The sequence below is a fragment of the Manis javanica genome, chromosome 11 (assembly GCF_040802235.1).
Source record: "Manis javanica isolate MJ-LG chromosome 11, MJ_LKY, whole genome shotgun sequence".
NCBI classification, from domain to species: Eukaryota; Metazoa; Chordata; class Mammalia; order Pholidota; family Manidae; genus Manis; species Manis javanica.
The window spans coordinates 38,738,958-38,754,299 of record NC_133166.1 but is presented as its reverse complement, the minus strand read 5'-3'; the positions used below and the strand labels follow the sequence as shown (position 1 = coordinate 38,754,299).

The following is a 15,342-nucleotide window of genomic DNA, read 5'->3' as shown; positions in this document are numbered from 1 at the left end:
CTGTTCTTGTGCTAGTACCAAATTGTCTTAATTACTGTGGCTTTATAGTAGAGCTTGAAGTTGGGAAGTGAAAACCCCCCCACTTTATTCTTCCTTCTCAGGATTGCTTTGACTATTTGGGGTCTTTTGTGGTTCCATATGAATTTCTGAACTATTTGTTCCAGTTTGTTGAAGAATGTTGTTGGTAATTTGATAGGGATTGTGTCAAGTCTGTAGATTGCTTTGGGCAGGATGGCCATTTTGACAATATTAATTTTTCCTAGCCAAGAGCATGGGATGAGTTTCCATTTGTTAGTGTCCTCTTTAATTTCTCTTAAGAGTGTCTTATAGTTTTCAGGGTATAGGTCTTTCACTTCCTTGGTAAGGTTTATTCCTAAGTATTTTATTCTTTTTGATGCAATTGTGAATGGAATTTTTTTCCTGATTTCTCTTTCTGCTAGTTCATTGTTAGTATATAGGAATGCCACAGATTTCTGTGTGTTAATTTTATATCCTGCAATTTTGCTGAATTCAGATATTAGTTCTAGTAGTTTTGGAGTGGAGACTTTAGGGTTTTTAATGTACAGTATCATGTCATCTGCAAATAGTGACAGTTTGACTTCTTCTTTACCAATCTGGATGCCTTGTATTTCTTTGTTTTGTCTGATTGCCATGGCTAGAACCTCCATTACTAAGTTGAATAGCAGTGGGGAGAGTGGGCATCCCTGTCTTGTTCCCAATTGTAGTGGAAAAGCTTTCAGCTTCTCACTGTTAAGTATGATGTTGGCTGTGGGTTTGTCATATATGGCCTTTATTATGTTGAGGTACTTGCCCTCTATACCCATTTTGTTGTGAGTTTTTACCATGAATGGGTGTTGCATTTTGTCAAATGCTTTTTCAGCATCTGTGGGGATGATCATGTGATTTTTATCCTTCTTTTTGTTGATGTGGTGGATGATGTTGATGAATTTTCAAATGTTGTACTATCCTTGCATTCCTGAGTTGAATCCCACTTAATGAAGATGTATGATCCTTTTGATGTATTTTTGAATATGGTTTGCTAATATTTTGTTGAGTATTTTTGCATCTATGTTCATCAGGGATATTGGTCTGTAATTTTCTTTTTTTGCAGGGTCTTTGCCTGGTTTTGGTATTAGAGTGATGCTGGCTTCATAGAATGAGTTTGGAAGTATTCTCTCCTCTTCTATTTTGTGGAAAACTTTAAGGAGAATGGGTATTATGTCTTCTGTATACGTGTGATAAAATTCAGAGGTGAATCCAGCTGGCCGGGGGTTTTGTTCTTGGGTAGTTTTTTGATTACTGCTTTAATTTCGTTGCTGGTAATTGGTCTGTTTAGATTTTGTGTTTCTTCCTTGGTCAGTCTTGGAAGGTTGTATTTTTCTAGGAAGTTGTCCATTTCTTCTAGGTTTTTCAGCTTGTTAGCATATAGATTTTCACAGTATTCTCCAATAATTTTTTGTATTTCTCTGGGGTCCGTTGTGATTTTTATCTATTTTGTCTATTTTCTCAAAGAACCAGCTATTGGTTTCATTGATACTTTTTTTTTTTAACCTTAAATAGTATATTTTAACATCTGTGCTCTGTTTGGGGGAATTCATATTTCCTGTTTCCTCTTTTTGGTTTTCTTTGGCATCTCTCTTCTTTTTCTTTTCTTTTTTTTATTAAGGTATGAGTGATATATACTCTTATGAGGGTTTCACATGAAAAAACAATGTGGTTACTACATTTACCCATATTATCAAGTCCTCACCCATACCCCAATACAGTCACTGTCCATCAGTATAGTAAGATGCCACAGATCCATTATGTGCCATCTCTTTTCATAGTTTCCTTTGTTTGTTTAATAAATACTCAAAGATAGTGCTATAATCCAGTTGAGGTTCTTGATTTCAGTTCAGGCAATATTGATTTCATTTTACTATTTTGAATGTCTTTATTATAAGCTAAAACTAGTCCTAAGGAGATGTTACATTATTTAGATTGTTCTGTTTAAAAGTACTACAGTAACTTTAAGTTCCACTTGCAGTTGTAATTGTAATTAGGAAGTTCAATTATATAGAATTTGAAACTAGAGGAAATCTAGAGGTTGGTTAGACTAGGGATTGCAGACACTTTCCCCAAGATTAAGTGTGCTGCATTAGACCTGCAGAATTTTGTTTGAACAGCACAGTGCTTTGTTTTGTTCTTAATATGAATTTGAATGCCTCTATGTGTAGTTATTTCCTTTCAATTTGCCACAATAATCATCTCTCCAAATGATCTTCTACTTGACAACTTCACAAATCATGTTATCTGCTTGGTCTTTAAAGGTATTTGAGGTTTTGATTATAAGGGCCTCATCCTCTGAATTTACAAGTAGTGAAATACAGACTCTTAGAAATTAAGCACTTTTTTAAATGAGCAAACTACTAAATACTACTACTACTACTAATAAACATACATTTTATACTCACAGTTTGCATGCATCTCTTTCTCATTTGTTTATCCTAGAGGCCACTTGGAATTTGGTATTCATATTAGATTGCTGATAATAGAATTGCTGGTAACTGAAGCTCAGAGAGATTAAGTGAATTGCTTAACCAGTTAAAAGAAACAGTACTGGATTAGATAACATCTTATCAGTGTTAATTTTCTGATTTGATAATGTTTCTATGGGAGAATGTTTTTTTCTTTCAGAAAATACACATTTAATATATTTAGGAGTGAAGGGGTATCATATCTGCAGTTTATTTTCACCAGTTCAGACAGATACATAGAGGGAAAGAGACCAAGAAAGCAAATGCAATAAAGTGTTAACATTTGAGTGATCTAGGTAAAGGGTATATGGAAATTGTTTGTACTGTTTTTGTAACTTTTCTGTAAATCTGCAACTATTTCAAAATAAAAAGTTGAAAATATACAGACTGACTGTTCCCCAAAATACTCTGTTAGTAATCACATTGTTCTGGTTTTCCCATTTTAGGGGAATGTGGATTAGCATTTCTTCCTTCTTTTTTTAATTAAAAGAATTTAGTGACTTTTCAGTTAAAAGTATTAAAACAGTTTAAAGTATCATGTAATTTGTATGGTAGTTTTTAAAAAATGAGAGCATGGTGCAGTATTTTCTTTTGGCTGACTTGATAACAATATATAGGTTAACAAGGTAATATTCTTCAGTAAAATTCTTGTATAAGTTTTCCCTTTGTGTTTATTCTGCAGCCTAAATCTGTCATTGTTGGACTAATTCAGGAAATGATTTCCAAGTTTCAGGAGGAACTTCCTCTGTATTCTCTACCATCATCTGATGAGGCACGGCAAGCAGACTTGCTAGCCTATATTGCAAAAATCACGGAAGGTTTGTATTTTTGTTAATCAGAGAGTCCTGAGTTTATAATTTCTCACTAATCTCCATTACTGTTTTCTACTTGATGTCTATAAATAAATACATGCATGTATGTATACATATTTGTGTTGAATCAAAAATTCCAGAACATCTATCTTAGGGTAGGTGTTACCATACAGTTCCAATTAATGTGGTTTCTTAAAATGTAAAAGATTCTTACACCGACAGATAAAATAACCCATTGTAGTTTGTCAAAACCACTTGACATATATTAATGATTCCAAACCTTTGTCTTTATATTTTTATGCAGTTTTTTGCCACATTCAGTGTGTTGGACCAGAAAATCTGTGATTCTCAATGTTTCTCATAGAGATTAAAGCAAAATATCCATGTTTATAAAACTTAGTAAGGTTTTAAACATTTTTTTTGCATTATAGAGCAGAGCAGTAACAATGTCTTGCAGAATTATGGATATCCTATTTTTTTAGTCTTACATTATATTTTTTAGATTTTTGAATATTTTATTTTTAAAAGGGTATCCTCTGTTTAGTAGAATATTTAATATATAGATTCCTACCTTTCTTGCATTTCACTTGTTCAAGTATTTCTGAGTGCCTGTCACGGACTAGCACCATGTTTGCTGTCCTTGAGTTACTGAAGGTTGAGGTTTTTTTTTTAAGATGCTAAAAGGCTTTTTGGTATTAGTTTTAAATGCTCATGATAATCCACTTTTCTTTCTAGGTGTCTCAGACATAAGTTCAAAGAACTGGGCAAAACATGAGACTAAAACCGTCAATAAAATTACTGTGGTTGGAGGTGGAGAACTGGGCATTGCCTGCACATTAGCAGTTTCAGCAAAGGTACATAAGCACAGTGTTATAAATACATCTGTCATATGCTACACTTCTAGGTAGTTTATGTTTAACATGAGAAATAATGGCTTTATTTTGTCGTGTGGGGAAACTTCATTTTGCCTTGAAATGTTTTTAGTAAGTTGTCCAAAAAAAAAAAAAAATAGCTGAACGCTCTCATCAGTGATGTTGCCTCTTAATTAGTAGTTTGTCATGGGCCAGGCTTTGAAATAGTGGTTGGAACAATGGGCTCATCATCCTAATCCAAGGAAAACTGCAATGTGACATTCATCAGACTTAGTCACAGATTCTTTTATTTTCTGAATCACGCTGCTTTAATTAAACTCTTATTTAATGATTTAATGTAATGCTTATTTTAGTTCTTTCTAAATGAGCACTTTTTTTGAAAGATTGCCTTTTCTTCTAAAAATACTTCACTTTCTTTTAAGATCAGAGTTCCTGAGTTGATATTTTATAGTTGTTGAGATTTATTTTTCCTCAGTCTTTTTTACTAGATCCTTTCTGTATAAATTATTTCGGAATGTCTTAAGCCCTCTTCTAGAGATTTTCGAAAGACCCGCCAAAGTCCAGTATTGTGGTGACCACATCACGTCTCTGGTCTTTTCAGGGATGTGGATGAATAGAATAGCTATACCTCTCTAGGTTTACTTGGTAGCTGGCACTTGGTTTTCTGTCTATTAAAATTTGATTGTTTGCCACCTGAATTCTTCCCTTTCCATTTAAGACTCAAATGTGTCTTGCAGGTAGGTTCTACTTCAGCAAATGAATAAATTGTATCCAGGGAGCTGGAAAATTTTAAAAGCTGGCTGCTCAGAAAAATATATGCTAACTTTTAACATACAGTTTCATGTCCTCCACCCTCCATCTGAATACATTGTCCCTCTTAATTGGAAGTTGAAGTGTTTGCAGTTCTTTTGTTACTAAATAGAATTCTTCCTTTAACATTGTTTTACAAATTGCTTATTTTCTCCTCTGAATTTTCTTTTAGGTGTACATAATCTCAAAAAGAGTACTGATGAGTCAGAGAGCATGAATGGTTTTTATGGCCCTTAGAACGTATCACTAGATTGCTCTTCAGAAAGGCAGAACTGACTGATGCTGCTAAGAACAATGTGCACATGAGCCTAATTCTTGATCTCCCTAACAGTACTGAGTTTTGTCAATTTTATTTATTTTTGCTAAGTACAGGAAGGCCTCTTAAAGTCATGTTTTTTTTAACTGTTAGAAGAGTCCCATTATCAGTATTTCTTTGTCAACTAATATTTTGATACCATTACAATATTCAGATACTGCAACAATATTCAAATAACACAATAGGTAGCAGCTGTAGTTACTGGATGCTTACTAGGTGCCAGGCACCCATCTAAATGCTTGACTCATTTTTACAACAACTCTGTGGCTTGGGTACTGTCATTACTGCCAAGAAGAAACCAAGGCATAAGGAGGTTCTGCAGTTTGCTTAAAGGCACACTGTTAATAAGTGGAGCCAGGATTTGAAGCTAGGCAGTCTGTTTACAGAGCTGGTATTCTAGGTCCTTACTACTCAGTGTTTGACTTTCAGACCAGCAGCACTGGTATCATCTGAGATCCTCTTAGAAATGCATAATCTCAGGCTCTACCCCAGACCTATGAAAGCAAATTTGCATTTTAATAAAAATCCGTGGTGATCCATGTGCTTGACTGATCTGTTAAATGGTGATCCCTGAAAGCTTGAGAAGTTCTGCTCTAGACCATTGTTACACTGGCTCATTATTGTTGTTCTTAGTGAACATTTAGGTTGTTTCTAGTCTTTTGACTATCCTTCTATATATTGTATCATTTTACACATTTACTAATACACTTGTGGGATAATTTCTATAAATGAGGTTGGTGGATTAAAGGAATGACTGGTTTTAAATTTTGATAGAAATTGTCAAATTATCCCCCAAGTCAGTTGTACTAGTTTTCTCTCATACCCACGCTGTATCAGAATACTTGTTTTCCCACACTGCTGTTATTAAACTTCTGAGTGTCTGATAGATGAAAATGGTAACATAGTTTTCTTTTCATTTCTCTGATGAGTGTGGTTAACAGCAATAGAAATAATAGGTACAATTTAGAGAGGACTGCCCTCTGACAGTCCTGTGTCACATAATTAATCCTCATAACCTATGAAGTAAGGCTTACTTCAGTGACTTGCCCAGCTTTACAGAGTAAATAAGTAGTATAGCTGGGTTGTTGTCTTAACTTATATATACTTTCTGCCTGCTAGTTGGTAGATCCCTCATGACCTCGTACTCTAAGATGAGAGAGATCCCAAGATTCCCTTACTACTCCAGAAAAAGTCCTTCCACAAAGGTAAATGGATTCTTAGGAGTTTCCATGTTGTCATTTACAGGTAGCCCACCATGGCACCCAGGGAGCCATCTACAGACATGTGAAATATTTTCCATGGATCTCTGGGGAAAATACTGTATGATAATAGGGTTTTATTTTAGATTTATGGCTATTAATGTTTTTCAAAGAGAAACTTGGTCTTAGTGTGATATTCATGCTAGAAATTAGGTACTAAAATAGACCCTCCCCCCCGGAAAACACTCAGGTACTTTTAGGATGGAAATTATGACATCAAAATGAAAGCATAAACTTAAGAACAATAGCTAATACACTGAGTGTACCAAGTCATTTTTATTACTCATTCTCCCATCTAAAGAAACCTTTCTAAGTTAAGCCCTGTTAGATCCCAGTTTTCAGTCAAGCCGATAGGATTATCTTGCTTGCATGTCCCTTTTATTTCTATTATGTTACATTTCCTTCTTAAGATAACACATGAGACTTGTGTTTTCTCCCCTCACTTCTGAATGAATCTAAATTGAGTAACTGCCATGTCAATGTGATGCTGTTCTTTTTCTTATTATTCTGTATAGAGCATTGCAGACAAACTGGTCCTCCTAGACCTCTCAGAAGGGACTAAAGGAGGGATGATGGATCTTGACATCTTTAACCTTCCTAATGTGGAGATCAGCAAAGGTCTGGTTATTCTGCTTGTAAAATGTCTGCCTTATTTGCTCTTGTATTTGAGTCCTAGAATTTTTTAAAATGCACTTTATATTTTAGAGTAGTTTTAGGTTTATAGCGATATTGAGCAGAAGGCACAGATTTTGCTTATATTCCCTACCACCCCCCTACACATAGCCTTCCCATTGTCAACCTCCCCTACCAGAGGGGTACAATTGATGAACCTATCTTGACATATCATTGTCATCCAAAGTTCATAGTTTACATTAGAGTTCTATGGGTTTGGACAAATCTGTGATGACATTATTTACCATTATTGTATCATACAGAGCTGTTTGATTGTCCTAAAAGTCCTAGCGTTTTAATGCTGAGAATCACTTTAAAGGTCATCTAGTCCAAGTCCCTCATTTTACATATTGGGAAACTAAGATTCAAATAAATTGACTTACCGAAAGTCGTAGAGAGGTTGTAAATGATTATAATTATATTAATAAGAGTCCGATGAGCAATTAACATTCAGATTGGTCAGTAGGGTTTATTCTGTCTCTGACTTATGCAGTCTAACTTTGTTTTCTTTGATTGCTTCCTTTCTCATAATACTGATTAAAAGTACTAGTTTTAGAGTTAGATGGGTGTTTTCATTTTAGCTCTGCCACATTATAGCTCTGATAGTTGTCAGATTTATATGATCTCTCAAAGTTAAGTTTTGCCATTCATAAAGTGGAACTAATACCTACTTCTTGGTATTTAACAAAGTGCTAAACCAAGATTTAAAAAAAATTCACATTGCTTTCACTAAAAATATGTTGTTAAAATAAGTTTTAGTAAGAAAAAGGGTTTTTGTATCAATAAAATATTAAAGTTTATCTCATCTTTTTAATTAAAAGTTTTGCATATATATATATTTTTATTAAGGTATCATTGATATATACTCTTTTGAAGGTTTCACAGGAAAAACAATGCGGTTAGTACATTCACCCATATTATTGAGTCCCCCCCATACCCCATTTCAATCAGTGTTCATCACTGTAGAAAGATCATTTTTGCGTGTACTTTATAATGTACATAATATATTAGTATAGACACATTTTTGTACGTAAGTACTATATTTTTGTAGGTAAGTCCACTATGTGGACTTAAAAATATTTTATTACCAGAGATGCATGGTGAAAAAAAATTGGGAAACCAAATCTTCCAAAACCAAATCTTCTAGCTAAAATCAAGTTGTAATATGTTATTTAGTTGCTTGACTTTCCTTTCTTACCTTGCTTAGGTCCCTGTATTCCTTGACCACATTTTACAAGTAAAATATCGAGATGTGGTTTCACAAGCCTGAGTGTACTTAGAACAGTGGGTGAGAAAAGTTGAAATCTCTGGATCCCTATAGTATACAATGAGTTCATTTTCCTTCTCTGGAAAGAGTACAGTAGTTGGTTTAATGATCTGTTTGTAGGCTTCTTAATAGAGGATCCCTTGGAGAGATGGATATTCTCTTGTGTCTGTCATTTCCAGGTACTGAAGTTCTTAAGGGACCTCTTAACTCTTTCAGATCACTTTAGGAGACTCCTTAGTACATGGACCCTAGAGGTTGTGAAGCCTTTAGGACCTGAAGAAATTGTTTCTTCCTATGTATCTTATTAACCATCAGTAACTATTGTTTCAGATAACTGAAAGAATAGAACCCTTGGAGAAGTATAATACAAGGTGATTGCCACAAAGCAGGAAATGTCAAATGAGTCCACACCATCTTGGGGCAACTTTCATGTTCCTCTTGTTAACTTTGACTGTACTGTCCTAATGATGCTCAGTTTAACTAATCATTACATGAAGAATTTTAAATGTTAACTAATGTCTCAGCAATATATTCCATGATATAAAGGAGTCCAGTAATTTTTTGAAATCAAGCTAAATAATTTTGGAAATTTTAGTAATGCCCATCATGACAGGCATCAGTGATTGCGACTGATCATCCTGGAGTTGTACTTTTGTTCCATTTGAATTTTTAAAATATAGCTATGAAAACATTTTGGGTGGATATACATATATACAGATGAGCATGCAAATACACATGCATATACATACATACACACATATACATACACATTTATACTTGTGTATGCATTGACTAAATCTAGACAAATACTGAGGAATTGTTAAGAATAGTTGCTTCAGGTGTCACACTGAGGAAACTGATTCTGTACTTGTTTTATGCACTCAATATTTTTATCCCTTTTTTTTTATTCTGCTAAAATACATATAACATAAAATCGACCATTAGTGACATTTAGTACATTCACAGTGTTGTGCAACCATCAACACCATCTAGTTCCAGAATATTTTCATCACCCCAAAAGAAATCCCTGTGCACTTTAAGCAGTCACTCCCCATTTTCAGAGCAACAGGTCCTAGGCAACATGTGGACCTCCTCCTTGATGTGCTTATAAACCAAACTCTAGATGCCACAGCCCTAAAGGCATCCACCCTTGAAGCCCCTCCTGATTAGCAGGATGCCTTTCTTTTAAAAAGTTTGGTGGTTGCTCTGTACTGTTGTCTGTTGGTTTCATTTTTTGTCACCTCCAAGACACAATCCTGGGGAAAAAAAAACAGCATCTCAGCTGGTAGCAGTTGTAAATTAAAAAATAAGTTGTTGACATATGATTTCTGAGCAGCCAGTGGTTTTTAAAACAAGGTTTATGGAAGATTGATCTTATAAAAATATTGATCACTTATGTCAGAATTACCTGAGCTGGTTTTTAAAATTACATGTGCCTGGCATCCACCCAGGCCTATGGATCCTGCATATCTGGGGGTGGAGCCTGGAAATCTACATTTTAGATAATTAGCTCAGATAATTCTTATACTAATTAAAGCACTATTTTTCAAATTGTGAGTATGAAACAGTTGAAATTGGAATGAGCATAGAGGGTTATAACCAGCATTTTATAAAAATGAACTGGAATAATAGAAAATATCAGAGCATGTATGTAGAAGAGGTATTTTCTATAGTGTTTTTGCTTTATGTATATATATATGTATGTATATATGTATATGTATATAATATACACACATTTTATATGTATTATATATATATATACACATACACACATATACATATATAGTGTCTTGGGTTACAGTATAAAATATATTTCTCATGGCATGGATCATGATCAGAAAAGTTTGAAATTCAGTGTATTAAAGTTGAGAATCATTGATTTAAGCCTTTCATCACCTACTTTCCTCTTTTCCATTTACTCCTGCTAAATACTCTCTCATTAGCATCAGCATGCCCTTCCTACTTAAAACAACTTGAGTCACCTTCTCTCTAGGAAGCCTTCAGAGAGTAACCCTCACTCATTACTCTTCATGCTTTAGTACTGGTGTCTGGAGTTTGTGTTGTGTCACTATTTTCTTGTACTGGGGAATTTTATCAATAGACATACCTTTTGATTTTTCAGACAGTCCTTTCAGACAGTCTCTATCTAAAAATAGAGGTATGGTATAACATAGTTAGTTCATGGCCTTAGTTTGCCACACATGGTAAATCTTAGAAAGTTTTGGTATTATTTATATAACTCCAAAGTCTAGCTCACTGTGGCGGTAATCTTTATAGGCACTCCCTTGAACTGAGCGTTCTGCTTTAATATGAGTATTCTTGTTTAACATTTAAGAAAATCTACCCATTTCACCAGAAAAAAATGTTCCTTCTAGTCACTGACTAAAATAATGCCCAAATTTAATAGCTATCATATTAGCACAGTTTCTAAATTAAGGGTTATCATCATCGGTAGAAGGACACATGCATTTTTAAAATTTTGAGTGTGACACAAGTAGTGACTCTATAGCATCTTATTATGGTGATGGACAGTGACTGCAATGGGTTATGTGGGGCATACTTGATAATATGGGTGAATGTAGTAACCACAGTGTTGCTCATGTGAAACCTTCATGAGATTGTATATCAATGATATCTTAATAAAAATTATATTTTAAAAAATTTGAGTCAGTGAAAAATAGTTTGAAAAGAACATGTTGAATAATTTTCTATTACTTTAAAATAAGTTTTAGCAATATGCCAGATGAATGAAAATGCTTGTACTATCTGCAGTATATTCAGACTGATATATAAGAATCAGTCTGAGAATAATATTTCAATGAGGTTTCCACAGCATTTAGATAGACATCATTAGTTGATTGCCTGGTTTTCCATGATTTTGAATAAATTCAGTAGTCATTTAAAGTAAATATTCATTTCATTTATCATAAGATCATTGTCTTAATCTGAGAATAGTAGTATAACACAGCATGAAATACTATTTACTGGGTCTTTTGATATGCTTGATATTGGATTGCTATTCCTTAGTATAACTGTGACCAGCCACTGGTGTAGGGCCTATGGTTTGGGAACCAGTGGCTTAGCAGAAAGCTTATAGTTTATCTGGGTGGGATGGAGGTGGGAGGCTTGTGTTCTGGGAGTACAGATGTTGATTGACCTGTGGCACCTGAGGAAACCTACTCCTATGTTCTTAAATGAGTGTAAAGTTAGAATTTGAACAAGACAGTCTCATTCTGAACCCCTAATTCTTAATTCTTATACCCTACTGTATTTTATATATATAGGTAGTATACAACAACTTGTTTACTTTGTGTTCTGAGGGCCTAGTGTAATTACCTGTACCATGCCAGGTCCTTAGTAGAGGTTTATTAAATTACTGTTAAATAAATATTTATTATGGTCTTTAACCTTGTAATTTATACCACAGCTTTATACAATCATGCTTAAAGTTCTTCCTAATTCTTTCTGTAACTGTGTAATATTTTTCCCCTTATTAAGTCACCAACTTCTAAGGGAAGATCTGAGAAGGAAGAATAAAAAAAAAATTTTTCGAGTGCTGACTTAAATGCAAGGAATTAGTTTCCTGTAGGGCAGTGTTTACCAAACCTAGTTGAGCATCAGAATCACATGGGGAATTGCATTCCTGAGAGATATTTCCCCTTATCCATTTAAATAAAATCTTCAGAACATGGGATAATCTGTAATTTCATTATACTTCCCTATTTATTCTTAAGTACCCATCCTATCATTTAAGAACTGCTCCCAGAAATTGACTCTATTTGGTCAGAAGCAGTTTAAAGTTTAGATGGAAAGACACATGCAGGATGTAAATGGTAATTCATGACAACGAGAGTAATAAGGCAGTATATGATTAATTGCTAAGAGAATGATAATAGTGAACACTCTTAGAGTTGAATGAAGGGGAGATAATGCTTTCAGCTAAGTAGGGTTGAGATATGTGTAAGGCTGGAGGCACCGGAAGGAGGAGTTAGCACGTCGGACACTGATGACGTGCCAAAGTCCCCAGCTGCTGCCCCCTCCCATGTCGGATACTGATGACGTGCCAAAGTCCCCGGCTGCTGCCTCCTCCCATGTCGGACACTGATGACGTGCCAAAGTCCCTGGCTGTTGCCCCCTCCCAACCTGAAAAATGTGCCTTGGGCTAGCCAATCCTCACGCCAGCTGTAAATCTAAGCTCTGCCTCCCCCTACTTTCTTTAAAATCTCGCTGCCTGTCTACTTACGCACAACTTCCCCAGCCTCCATGTCTGTAGACTTGGAAATCTCGCCTGGGGATTGCGTTCAAATAAACTGTCTGGCCCTTTGTTGCCTTTCTTTGCCTGCTTATTTTGGCTAGAATTTATCTTACAATATGTACTGGGTCTTTCATGTTAGGAGAAATTTGGATTAGTGAACATGGGGCTGTGGGAGGTGGGAAATTGTACTAATTGCTTAATGATTAGATCTTGAAGATGGATAGATGAGTAAGATCTCTGCTCTCAAACTCATAATATGTTTAGTGGACAGTTAATATATATTTATCAAACATTTGATGAGCACAGTAAGTAAGCATTCCAAATGGAAAGAATTTGAGCAAAAGTCAGTATCAGGAAAGATAAATATTCTAGGGAAGAATTTAGACCAATTCAACTTGAGTCAAAAGTTTATATAGGAGAGTACAAGAAATACTAGCTACTTGGCTCAAAGGAAGAATAGTAAAAGGTTTGGGAGCTTGGTGGAAAATTTTATGGAGTATGAAACCCCTTGTACTTTTAAAATCATATTAGATAGCTACAACTCTGTTTTTTCATAAGTCAGTCTTGAGGGGGTGGGCATTTCTATCATTCAAAGTAAGAGGAAGTAAAAGGGGGAAAGAAGACAGATGATTCTTGTAAGATAAATTCTAGCCGAAATAAGCAGGCGATGAGAGGCAACAAAGGGCCAGGCAGTTTATTTGAGCGCAATTCCCAGGCGAGGGTTCCTGGTCTGGCTATCACAGGCTGGGGAAGTGGTGCCCAGGAGGGGAGGTGGGGAGTTTTTAAGAGAACAGGGAAGGGAGGAGGAAGTGGGCTGCGCTAGGGGTAGGTGGAGAGTTTTTTTATTGGCTCAGGGTTGGGTGATGGACAGCCAGAGGTCTCCTTCTGGATGGAGGGGGTCTGCATCTGGGGTTTGTCGGCCCATCATGGGACTGGAATACCGGAAGAACTCTTGGTTCTTTCTCCATACAGCACAGAGCTACTTGGTGTTGTCTCTGCTCTGCCTGCATTGTCTTTGCCCATCTCTCTCCAGTGCCTCTAGCCTTACAATTTTGTCAAGATGGGCCAAATTGAACTGTTCACTAATACTTAATAATATGGACAAGCCATGTAGTCTCACCAGATAAGTTTCTTCACTGTAAGTCCAGGGAGAGGAAATCCCAGGGCAAAATACCTCTAAAAAACCAAAAATCAGTTGAAGGGAGAAATAAAGTTTAAAATCTGTTTATTGCTTACAAACTGCAGTCTAGGGCCTTCTCTCTCTCCTGCTGCAGCAGAAGCAAAAGCTGGCCCTCCCCCTTACCTCTCAGGTACAGACTCCTCCTTGCCCAGGAAATTATCCATTGATATGCAGATGAACTTCTATGTACCCCTGAGGAGTGATGTAAATGCACTAAAGCCATTCTTCTTTCTACCTCTGATCTCCTATTGATATGTCCATGTACTAAAGCCAGGTGAGATATTCTGGAAAATATAATTTTACCACATTCATCTTTATGAGGGTATAGGACTAGGTTTCTAAATATAGTATAGTGTTTAACAGCATTCTGAATTTAGACTACCTGACATTTAATTCTGACTCTGCTATGTACAAACTCTATGAATTTGAGCAAGTTACTAATCTGTGCCTCTGATTACGCATCTGTAAAATGGGGATGATATCACCCCTTAGTATTTTGTAGATTAGATTAAATGTAATAAAGCTCTTAGGACACTGGTATAGAAGTGTTAACTGTATACCTTCCAGTTCTAATGCTTCCAGTTTTTAAAGTTCTGACTCATCACCAGGTATCTACTCTGAACACTAGAATATAGGAATTACTTAAAAGCATTTATAAAGAACCATAATTAAAACCCAGAACTCAGTTTTTGGATCTTTCATCCCCACAATTATGTTAGAATATGAACTAAAGTTGAATGAATAATGCATTTCCCAGTGGATACATTACACAAATGTTTCCTTCTAAAACTTGTTTAGAAAGATAGACTTAATTAAGAATATAAATCCTGGAATCTACTCATAGTCTCCCTGAGATGCTTACATTCATTTACAAATGTTGACTAGACTGATGCCATTCTAGTTACTTTATTATTTTTCTGTTGACTCTGATGCTGATAATGTCCGGCCACTGTTCTGGCATGCACTTTCTCTGAAACACATTGTGTAATAGAGAGTAATGTAGTTGTAAAATAGCATGAGTGTGCTTCAGGATCAGAGGAGTGAACTCTAGAGAACAGCTTTTGCTAAATCATAACACTTGCTTACCTGTAGATTGCCATTCAAGGAAGAACCTAAAACTAAGGACACTGGGCTTCTCTGTAAGAAAAAGTCAGTAAAAAATGAGCCAAGACATTTTATCTTGATTTTTTAAAGATTTTCAAACCATTTTTTTTCCCTCTTTGGAATAGAATCAACAGATGCAGGCAGAGCTATTCAGCCAGGAGCCATGCCTACCAGCTGTCTTTCCATTTATTCCCACTCCTTCCAGATGACTTCTGAGTCACTTTTAAGAAACTCTAAGACTCCTAAACTCACAGTTTAATAGTGAAATTGATAGGTTTG

General features: G+C 35.5%; 1 protein-coding gene across 7 annotated transcripts in view; it reads left to right on the top strand.

The window, feature by feature from the left end:
• The window catches only part of UEVLD (UEV and lactate/malate dehyrogenase domains), a 59,977-nt gene that overhangs the window by 22,326 nt on the left and 22,309 nt on the right, over positions 1 to 15,342 (top strand). For 6 of the 7 annotated variants that reach the window (XR_005063603.2, XM_073216307.1, XM_037026955.2 and 3 more), the window contains 3 exons: positions 3,199 to 3,334; positions 4,064 to 4,182; positions 7,101 to 7,203. Coding sequence is in view for 6 of the 7 variants with exons in the window: in XM_073216307.1 (XP_073072408.1) it covers positions 3,199 to 3,334; positions 4,064 to 4,182; positions 7,101 to 7,203 (358 nt within the window). In the remaining variant the exon portion in view is untranslated. The remainder of the gene's footprint in view (positions 1 to 3,198; positions 3,335 to 4,063; positions 4,183 to 7,100; positions 7,204 to 15,342) is intronic. The other variant, XM_037026959.2, reaches the window with a different exon arrangement.